The sequence below is a fragment of the Lepeophtheirus salmonis genome, chromosome 6, assembly GCF_016086655.4.
Source record: "Lepeophtheirus salmonis chromosome 6, UVic_Lsal_1.4, whole genome shotgun sequence".
NCBI lineage: Eukaryota > Metazoa > Arthropoda > Copepoda > Siphonostomatoida > Caligidae > Lepeophtheirus > Lepeophtheirus salmonis.
In genome coordinates, this window is record NC_052136.2 from 40,760,129 (window position 1) to 40,771,725 (window position 11,597).

Consider the following 11,597-nt stretch of genomic DNA (forward strand, 5'->3'; position numbering starts at 1 on the left):
TAAAATCCGCCTCTCTTGATAACGTCGGACATATGGGGCCAGAAGCTCGGGCAGGCCCGACGACCTCTTGCGAAACCCACTTTGCCATTGTACGGGTAAAAGACTTATCCAGGTCCCTCACATAGATGTAAGGTGTAATTTCATCCTAATACAGGATCCGGATGAGGCCTCGCACATTGTAGAATTTTAAAATAAAAATATATAAATTTAGATTAAGTTATCTTTCTTGAATAAATATTTAGTTTCCTAAATACAAATCGTATTTTTTAAAAAAATCATACAACACAGCAACACAATTTTTTTTTAAATCAAAAAAAGTTAACATATAAGCCAGGGGCGTCCATATGATTTTTTTGAAGAAAAAAAAATTAAGTTATTTTTTTGGAGTTGGGCCTGAATTTGACCGAATGAAGCGATAATTTATGGGTGATAAATACAAAAATCCCTCTATTTCGGGGAGAGGGAACAGCCCTTCCATCAAACTTCCTGCAAACGCTAGTGAATGCTCATGATAAAACGGTTCCCGCTGGATCCTACACTTAATCGTAAAAAGGGGGAACCCACGTAAAATAATTTTCTTAAAAAATATTTTAAAAACAAACAGAATTCGAAATTAAAATCTAATTTAAAAAAGAAAAAATGAAGCCCTTACAATTTATATTTTCCTCAAGGTAAAAATTAAACTTACATGAATATTAAGAAGTCAGTGCTTTAACTAGGGGGCGTGCCCCAAATGAATTATAATTATTAAAATAATTTAGATGGTATTCCACTAAAACTGGAAGAAATATGACTACATTCTAAATTAATGTGCTCAACCAAGAGCCATCTGGGGAAGGAGTCTGCACTCTTATTGATAAATTACAAGTCATACAAAAATATAATTCAATATACCTATATATCAACTACACCGGATTGAATGAAAATTGATATCATGATACAATTGTCATGATATTCAGAAAAACCCAAATTGTCCAAATTCATTCTGCCAAAATATGAAATAATTTTGGAGTAAAAGCAAGATAGAATAACGAATCAATAGACTGATATCATCTATGTAATATAATAAAATAATCCCTAGAATTATACTTTATATAATAAAATGTATCCTGAGATACTAGGTCTTTAATAGCAATATATTTATATTAGCCTTGTTTTGTGGTATAGAGTGACTAATTTGAGCGGTTAAGTTCCTATTCGGTAACAAATAACAACCAAATACAAGGAAAAGTTTAAAATTTTAAGCATTCTTTTTTTTTAACTTCATTTTGTCTAAAACCTTCATTAAGAATAATATAATAACATCAATCATCTAATATGTTTTAAATTATATATTAAAATAGGAAAAAATATATATTCAATTAATGATTTAAGAAAAAGTTCCCATAATATAACAAAATATGGCAGCAATTTTTAATATATTTAAATTTAAATTACTATAGTTTATAATTATAAACGTAAAAAAGCTAGAAACTGTTTATTCACGTTTTCCAATATATTTCAATAATTGATAGCAGTTTTATTAACGATGGAAATGCTCAAGAGTTGATGATTGAATCACACTGATACTCAATGAATCCCTAGAATTCTAAATTCTAAAATGATACGTTTTTGTCATTGACATGATTATGGATCGATAAGCTGGACAAACACGAATATATATATTAATTCCCTTGTGGCATACTCATAGTGTTTGTTGTATAATCCAATGGCCTTTGAGAACTTAGTACTATAGTCTGCTTGGATGTATATCCGTCTCGAGATGTAATAATTGATGACCAATCAAAAGCTGAAAATATAAATCTAGATTGAGCCGTTAAATATTGGGAATGGAAGATTTCTTACGCAGTCAAAGAGATTCTGATGATCATCGTTGCAAGTATTATATCCTATTTACTTTTAACTATTCAAAACCAAAAAGTTATTAACAAAACAATAAATGACAGGTATAACTTTTAACATATACAGAAGTCAAAGTGGATATGAAAAAGTGTAACATAACATTAGTCCTAACTTCGTGAATACTAAGGCGTATAAAGTATAATGCAAACTCCCATAATCGTTTATTCTTAAATGGCATTTCATGTTTCGACTCCTCAGCCCTGACGTAAATTATGTGTATTTTTAAGCTGGTCCGTTTTTTTTATAATGGTAATCTGAAGAATGAATTTTCTTTTGCTCAGCTGTTGTCATTATGATTTACCTCCAGATTAGTGAACTTACCTTCATACTACATTCAAGTATATTCCAAACCTGATTTAACATTTGTATGTGCTCATAAAAGACGGAGTTTAACCCTGAGGATTTGTTGCGGAGTTATAATTAAAAGTGCATGTTGTGCACATAGTAGAATTGAGGATCGATATCTTCCAAATTTATTTTTTCCTCCCTCGTCATAGCTGATCTAATGATAAGTCATAACAACTTAGCTGCTCTCCTCCGAAAATTCTTCAAAATGTCAAGGTTAGCATATTGGTTTTCGATTTCTTTTTTTTAACATCCTCAAAAAATACAGAAACTCTTATAACTATAACTACATTCCGGTGCCAGTGAGACCATGTCAATCGTTTGAGTGAAATTTTGTTGATTTGTGTAATTAATGAAGCATCTTACTTAGTATTGAAAATCAAGAAAATAAATAAAGAACAAGATAAATATTATTTAAATCTGTTATATAATTATACATACAGCAAAGGTATAATAATGAATGGTGAACTTAAATAAAAATCTAACCTTTCCATACAGCAACTTGAATAGCATAAACAAAAAAATTATAAAAAGACAAGGCTTAGAGAGATATAACATAATACAGATTACTATCTCCATTTACCTATTTGGTATTTTCAGAAATAAAAATAAGAAAATAATATTAACAACTAGGTAGCGTATCAAGAGATGTTTTTCTGCTCTTATATATATATGTATATATATTTAGTTTATAGTTTCGACTCAATGTATTACTTTCCACTTGTAAGGGCGGACCTACCCCTTCTTCTACCCTCTCCATTACCCCTTTTTCCGCCGCCCCTTCCTCTTTTACTAGGACCAGCGCTAGTACCATCACGTACTTCATCTTTCTCGTCCAGTGATTTATTCGCTCTATCTAATTTGGCTTCCAAACAATCCAAGTAGTCCAACTTTTCACCTGAAGGCATATTAATAAAAATTTTAACACATTATAATGATTTTATACAGGGTAGGGCGATTTGTATTTCAACTTTTTCTTTACATTTGGATAACAGACTGTGCATCAGCGGACATCTCACTCTATGTTATATAAAATTTCAAAAATGAATAATTCCATTGATTAAGGGTTATTCGTTATTTAATCATTTCTGTGGAGATTTTTAGAACCTATATAAATTATTAATAAACTTATTTTCTCAAGTCCCCCCTATCGAGCAAAAGGGAAAATAACGCAAATTTTTTTTAATAATTCGCATATGGCATACATTTTTTTAAACCATTTTCAGAAATGAAATTTACATCCATCTTTTTCTCCATAGTGACTTCAGATAAAAGTTTATCAACATTTTTTCTATAGGCTAGATAAGTGACAATCAAAATTATTAACTGTAAAATAACGAATAAAACTTTATTAATTAAATTAATTTTTTTTTTTTTTTTTCAAAATTTGAGTGAGATGTACGATGACGTAAAGATGATATAGTAAAATAAATTTTGCATAGACTATTTTCTTATCACATTACAAATTTTCCATATTAGCCATAATCGAAATTCGCAAAGAAGTTGAAAAACAAACCACCGGGTGGGTACATGGTACATTAGATAAACCTTCAACTATTTTAAAACTTTAAAAAAACAAAAATCTAGAGCAAGTACCAAGCACCTATTATTTGGAAGTGTGAGAATATGTAGGTGCTTGAGAACATGGATCAGTTCTCTCATATCAAATAAACACTCAGTATAAAGATGAAAAACAAACAAATACAATTATTGAATTAGCTTACGCGGGTTACTGTCGTAGTACAATCAAGAACAATTTTATAGTGTCTAAAATTGCTGGAAGAAGAATATTTGAAAAGTTTACAAGCCAAGGTGTGGCAAAAAAACCTTTGTTGCTGATTAAAAAGTCCATGAGTTCAAATGCTATAGTCCCTCTTAGTATCCTGGATCAGTGTTCCTAAGTCATTATTTTGGCTTAAACGCCACATTCTTACAAAAATACATAAGTCTCTCAGTTATAAATGGTTAAAAAATTTCAAGAAATGAAATTCAACAGAGGAAAAATCCTATTCTTCATGTGGTGATATAAACTGGATCCCAGATAGATTTTCAGAGAATGATTGCTGAGTAGCTAACGTGGACGTGTTCTAAACAAAGTTTGTGGTCTCATTCATTCATTTTTACACTATTGGCTCTACAAGTTGTTTTAAATAAGTGTTTAAAATATTATGGATCTATCAAATGGATCTTGTGGATATATGTAGGACAAACCTTCACTTAGGGGATCACTTTCTTCACCATCATCGACATCTTCATTATCATTTACAGCCTCCTCTCCCTCTCCATCACTATCGTCTCCCTCAGGCACTTTGGACTTGTTTTTATTCTTGCTCTTTTTCTTGGGGGTAACTTCGTCTGGAATTAATGATTTTTCTCCAGTAACGTCAGAGGTTCTCTTCTTTTTAGCGGATGAAGGTCCAGCAGTATAGGATGATGCATCTGTATTTCTAATTCAGTAAAAAAATTAACTAGACTATTTAACGTATCAATGAACATAATAATACCTCCTTTTCTTGGTATTCTTGAAGGCGTCCAAGGTTTGATCATAGGCCAAATGTGGAATCCATTCTTCTAATTTCTTATCCAGATATTCTTCAAGCTCTTTGGCATGCTGAAACCACTGACTGTCCTTTTCATGGAAAATATAACAATTCTTGAACATTCGCCTAACATCAGACAGAAACTCCTCAATTGTTGAGTACTAAAATCAATAAGAATGAATGAATAGTAATTAGTTATCTCCTTTTAAAAAAGGCCACTGCTACTACACATTCTTACCTGATCAATATTATTTTTATCTACACGATTTTTAATAACATCTAATGCAATGGGCTCCTTAACTACTTGAAGATATTGAGGGAAGTTTAAGTCAGCACAATCTTTGAAAGAAGCACTTTGAGGATACTGATTATATAATTCAAGTAAAAGTCGCCGACATATCATTAAATCGCGCTCTCCCATTTTCCCCTCTTCAACTTTGTTTGAATACTGATACACTTCGGCCACTGTAGCACATAAAAGACAAACCTGAAGGAAGACAGGAATAATGAGAATATATAAAACCTCAACAAGTAATTAATTGTTGTTATACCCAATCATCAGGAGGCTCAGAGGCCATAGAGGGAACATAACAATATAAATGATACACTTTAGGACATCTAGCACAGCAATATTGAACATCACCACCGTCATGACAAACTGCACACCAATCTTCAGCATCAGAACTCTGAGAGACTTCAGCATTAGAACTCTGAGAAACTTCAGCTACATTTGTACAAGTATTACTGCTGCTGCTATTGTCTACCCCTTCTTTTTTAACAGACACGGTAATTCCTTTTGGAGCAGACACGGACTCAACGACTTTTTCAGTTGTAGAAATCTGAGATATAGTAAGGCTACTATTTTGTGGTTTACTCATAGAAGCTTGGTTAGAGACAACAACATTTTCTGAAATTTTTTTCCCTGCTTCTTGAATACTTTTTAATGGTAATAGGCTCCGAGAATCGATCGCTTGTGAGTTTTTAGATGCAGTGACAGTTGAAGAAAAAGACTCCTCATTCGAATCCAAAATTTCTTTCTTAATTGGTAAATTAGGAGTTAGGCTTGTATTATTTGGCTGAATTTTAGAAATCGAAGGAAGAGTTATTTTAAAACTAGTGTCACTTGACTTAGAAACTGCATTAGCAGGAGAGACTACGGAGGATGCAGTATCAATTTGAGGAGTATGCCAACTGGAATTACTTCTGGATGGCTGTGTAGTAGTAGTAGTAGAAGATGAAGATTGGAGAGTAGTTGATACTTGTCCTGACTGAGGATATATCCCTCGTTGTGATTGTTCCTGTTGGCCGTAAGCAGCCACAAAGTAATTGTTTTGTTGTTGTTGTTTAACTTGGTCTCTTTGATGTTGTTGTGGTGGTTGAGCTTGCATACGGGGTTGTGGTGCTTGACCTTGCATGCGTGGTTGTGGTGCTTGCTGTTGTTGCTGCGCTTGAGTCCAATTATTAGCGTTGTTAGGCCACTGCTGTTGATTTTGTTGATAATTGGATGATGTTACAGTTATCTGGGACCTCTGTCTTAGGATTGGAGGCCTTGATGGAGCAGCTTCATTCGGTTTCAACACTTGCTGTTGATGAGAAACTCTCCTAATATCAAGTTGTTGAGGATTTTTGTGTTGCTGTTGTTGCATTAATTGCCTTTGAGATATGTGCATCTTTTGTTGAGCATTAATGGGCATATTTGGAGATTTTAAGACAGGACTATTATTCAAGGAATTAGAACCTCTTCCAACTCCAGCAGCAGGTCTAGCTCCAATGGCCTGTCCTTGTTTTACTTTATTTAATGCAGCTTGAGTAGCCGCCCCTATGGATTTGCCTCTGACAGAATTATTCATACTGCCCCTTCCACCACCGCCTCGGCCAGTTGAAACTGATGCACCTTTTGCACCACGAGTAGAGACACCCCTTCCAGGCCCAGCTGATGATGAACCTCCTCTTCCACCCCGACCAGACCCAGCAGATTTTGCTACAGCACCTCTACCTCTTGATAGTGGCGAACCTCTACCACTTGATAGAGGCGAACCTCTTCCGCCAATGTTGGCTGAAGTAAGCCCTCGTCCAACAGCCTTAGAGATAGATGGACTACGCTTTACTACCTGAGGAGTTTGGGGTTTCAGTAAGGTTGTGCGCTGTGCGATACGACTGGCCTGGGATGGAGATTCTAAAGGCCTTTTAATAACTACCTTCTGAGATGGAGAAGGAACTAATTGCACGTTGGGTTGAGAAACAATAGTCTCAGAAGGAGGAGTTCGAGGTGGAGAATTAAGTACTTTCACATCTGCTAACATTTGCCTATCAAATTAGAAGAAATATATTTATATATTAAGTTTCATATGATTTTATTATTACATACTTTAAGCAGGAATCTAATCCCTCATGCATTGCAGATCCCGAGTATTGTTGGAAATATGCATCCAGTTTAAAATTATTGGTTTGATCTGTAAGGCCAGTTGAGGTATCAGTCTTTTTAAGACGTCTAAGCTGTCTTTCCACTGTTCTTTTAGCAGAAAGTATACCCAAATCTTCGCCATATTGCTCTTGAGACTTGAAATTAATTAAATGATCTACAAATGCAAGAGAATGGTCGGCTTGTTGGAAGAGACGATCTAATGTATTTTTTCGACCATCTATAGCTTTTCTTTTATCCAGAATAGTTTTACTGACTTCTTTAATTAATTCTTTAAAACGACATTCAATTTTGTTAACAAGATACTGCTCAATGTCCTTCAACTGAGTGAGTAAAGATCGTTCCTTAATGTTGACTTCTGTTAATTTAGTACCTAATAACGCCCTATTTTCCTCCAATGTATTTTTCTTAAGCTTCACATCCGATATCATTTGTCGTAATTTAAATTTAAAGTCGAATGCAACTTCTCTCGAAAACCTATGCGTGTGACCTTGATGGTTTAATACTTGGCAATTCCTGCAAGTCAGTTTATCACAAGTTTCACAATAATAATCTAGATATTCTTGATCATGATACGAACAAATTTTTAACAGCTTTAAGGAGGGTACACTTGAAGAAGAGGAGGACAATTGTTTTTTTGAGGATATGACTAATTTTAAAGTGTGGTCCTTAGTCATTTTAACTCTCAGATGTGCTTTGACACAATCATCGCATAAATATTCCTCGCAATCTTTACACCATTGAGAGGAAACGTTGTCCTCATCACAACTCTGAAAATATTGATACACATTTACATAACATATTTCAATTAATACAAGAAATTCCAAAGATCATTACACTGATTGATAAAACTTCTCTTATTAATTACCTTAAAAAAAACTTAAAAATGCTTGTACAACATTAATTAATACTTCACTTCATACAACTAATTTGGGTAGATATAAAATTATAATGAGTTTACAACTATAATTATAATGAGTTTACAACTATAATTATAATGTATTTGAGAATTGTAAGTGCCTTACAAACTAAATAATTCATAAACAATTAAGTTTAAATGAGCTAATTCAACGATTTTAAAATGAGTTGTTATATTACTATCTAATCGTTACTTACATTACATATTTTCCCATCCGAATCTTCACAATCCATACTCGAATCAGCAGAAATAATGATGAGATTTTGAGTTATCTCATTCTCTAATGTTTTAATTTTGCAAGGGGGACAAAAGACTGACCTCTCAATTCCAATTGGAGCGACGTCAAGGTCTAAAATAACATCTTCAGTGCCCCTATTTGATGACGACTCTTTCAACTGATTTTCTAAGCAAAGGGAACAAATGGTATGTAGACAGTTTAATAATTTAGGATCTTTATCATAGCAATTCTGAGTGCAGTAAATGCATAGAGTGTCTTTGCCCACAACAGGATTTTTTAAATTAGAAAAGAAGTCTATAGACTGCCGAACAGACTCGGACGCAGTATCAGGGAACCCCAGATTATTTGAATCTTCATCTATAGACAAATGCGCTTTGAGAATACTGTGCTCCTCATCCTTTCTTAAATCGGCATTTCCTTTATTATTTAATTCATCCTCATCTTGCACTCCATCAGAGAAAGACTCAAGATTTCCAGTTGAATCTGCATTATTATCCGAAACTGTTTTTTCTTTTTTACTCTCCTCCTCGATCGACTTTAAACTATTTTCCTCTTCAACACCTGAATCCACATCCGATGACTTGTTACTCAGAGGTACGGAACTTTGTTCATGAGACTTTTGACTTTCCGTCAAGGTAACGGCATTGGAAGAATTCATAGAATTCTGAATAGATGAGGCAATTTGAGTTTTCGAGCTCGTAGAGACAACAGGAGATGAATTCATCTTTGTAGGAGTTGTAGATGATGTCGATGAAGTGGTCATCATATTATTAGGTAGTCTTGAAGGAGATGGCCGTGATTCTGGTCGTATGGTCAGAGGTGGCGGCTTTTTCAAAAGTCCAGGCTCTGTTTTCACTCTGGAGAGATCAAATCCAACTTCGTTTCGATTGAAATGTTTGACGAGGGGCTTGTACTGCCTGGGCTTGGCCCCTTCTTCTTCTACTTCTTGAGTTGAGCTGGGGTAGGCAGGACCCCCAATCCCCACTCCTGGACTTGCTCCTCCCCCCATGGAACACACTTTTTCGTTGCCCAGGCTCTGGCGAGAGATGGACACGCCTTTGGGTAATTCGGGCATGGTGAATTGAGCATTGTCTCGCACCACAGAGATTCCTGGAGGAAGACCTCCATTCGTAGCAATGTAGGGACGGACATCCTTCTCCACACCCAGTCCCACAGATGGACCCAGCACACCCGTTGATTGCACCTGCTGCGAATGATGGTGGGCATTAAAGTGCTGCTGCTGCTGTGGATGCTGCTGGATATAATGCTGTTGTTGTTGTTGCGGAGTATGATGCTGCTGCTGCTGTTGTTGTTGTTGTGGTTGGGGCCAGGATTGTTGTTGTTGTTGTTGAGGCTGCTGTTGATAATACTGTTGATATCCTTGAGGAGGATATCCTCCATAGGCGTAGGGATGTTGAGACATGAAAACTCAGGAGCGTCCTCTCATCCCACGACCCACTTCCATTAACAATCTGTATCACAATCCACAACTAAATAAACTACAATATTCTATCCCAAAATCTTTTTCTTTCTTTCCTTTTCTCTCTCTCTCTCTCTCTCTCTCTCTCTCTTTCCTTCTTCTTTCTTTCTCTCTCTATCTAGCTAGCAGTTACCCTACGTACTACTTCCCAATTGCATTATTTTACATACACAACATACGGAAGAAAAAGAACAACATCTTCTTTTGGCGTGCGCTTATTTTGACGCAAGTGCAAAATAATGTTCTCGTATGCATAAAGTAAATGCTGTAAATTGAAACTTTCACAGAGAAAAATAAATTAATCATTAAGCAATTATCATTTCAAAGACATCCATAATTTAATTTTAACTAAACTCAATTTTATAATGGAACAAAAATTATATATATTAATGACTAGAAGAGGGGTCCGCGTTGCAGGGTCAATATAAAAATAATGAAGGTAGAAAAAAAGATACAGAGAGAGGTGAAAGGAGGTTTAGCTTAGGTCAAAAACACCCTCTTAATGACCTCGGAGGACCACAAAAAGGATCATAGGAAAATACTTTTATATTTTATGCAAATGTATTGAAAAAAAACTATGGAGGAGGTGGTTTTTATTACTCCATGACGATTTTTAAAACCATGTCAGTTACATTTTCTCAAGCTTATTTACAAAAATTGGCTTATATACAAATTGTTTAATAAGTTATTAAATAAAAAGAATCCATTACTACTAATAACTTACATAATTAATGTTTCATTATAAAAATGGAGTTAAATTAAAAATATATGATATATATTCAATGTCATTAAAAAGACAATTATTTAGGGGACAAACTTTTTATCTTTTAAAAATAGGAAGTTATTAGCTGTCGAAGTGAAAATTTAATCAGTTTACTTTATCGATATGATCAAATTTTTATGCACTCCTGTCAAGTACAAAAAAAGAGTGTGTTCGATATTCCTTATTTCAGTCCTCCCTTGCACAAAAGTACTCTTCTTCTTCTCTCTTCTTTTATTTCTCTCCCTAGCTCTCGCTCTCTCTCTCTATCTCTCTTTTTATCTTTTCTCTTTCTATTCGATTTTGCCTTTAAAATCTTGTATACAATAATATTTATCGACAATTATTGTATTAGTACCTACATCAATAGTGGATATATACCTCCTACTGTACTATTCTATTTCCCTCCCTGACTTATTTATTATTAACAACCCTTTTGATCCCCTACTTCATAAAATGAACATGTAATAATAATTAGTTCTTGTAAGATGATTAATAGAATCTGAAGGATTCTACTATCAAACATTTAAAAAAGACAATATTTTTTCTAATAAGGGGAGACTCTGAGGTTGAGCTACATAAGGGAGATTAAGACCTTTCAAGAGGTTATTTTGAATTACAAGTTATCTACTTGTATGTACGTATAATGTACTTCTATTATTACATTGAGGAAGAGGGAAAAGCCAACATTTGGAATTGAAAAAAAGTCGATTCGAGCTATGTGCAATGTGGTGCACCAGTAAATTATGTACACTTTTCCCTTTTATAAAATAATAGCAGAAGTATCCGGCATTGCCCAGAGTTATTACTTATTACTGTAAAGTTGATAATTCTGTAGAGAAAAACGCGTGCAAGGAGAAGGGAGGGAGAAAACTTATGGTATCATCGTTTAAAATACTGATGTGATTATCAGCTGCCTGCTTTATTATGATTTTTGAAGGTATAACGAAAGTATTTATTAGCAAAATGTTTAATGACGACATACTAAGTA

General features: G+C 34.2%; 1 protein-coding gene across 1 annotated transcript; it reads right to left on the bottom strand.

The window, feature by feature from the left end:
* Positions 1-2,655: 2,655 nt before the first annotated feature.
* LOC121121035 (E3 ubiquitin-protein ligase TRIM33) lies at positions 2,656-9,996 on the bottom strand. The gene is made up of 7 exons (XM_040715897.2): positions 8,326-9,996; positions 7,156-7,979; positions 5,339-7,094; positions 5,026-5,274; positions 4,752-4,948; positions 4,459-4,694; positions 2,656-3,145 (listed from the first exon to the last, which is right to left on the bottom strand). The coding sequence occupies exons 1-7, from the start codon at positions 9,787-9,789 to the stop codon at positions 2,958-2,960; spliced, it is 4,914 nt and encodes a 1,637-aa protein (XP_040571831.1). The 5' UTR covers positions 9,790-9,996; the 3' UTR covers positions 2,656-2,957.
* Between the last annotated feature and the right edge of the window lie 1,601 nt (positions 9,997-11,597).

Bases quoted from the DNA above. Each gene is read 5' to 3' on its own strand.
- LOC121121035 (XM_040715897.2), bottom strand. From the start codon at position 9,789: ATGTCTCAACATCCCTACGCCTATGGAGGATATCCTCCTCAAGGATAT. The intron at 7,980-8,325 runs GTAAGTAACGAT...CAATATTTTCAG, and splicing joins CGGATGGGAAAATATGTAAT to AGTTGTGATGAGGACAACGT. The intron at 7,095-7,155 runs GTATGTAATAAT...CTAATTTGATAG, and splicing joins GGATTAGATTCCTGCTTAAA to GCAAATGTTAGCAGATGTGA.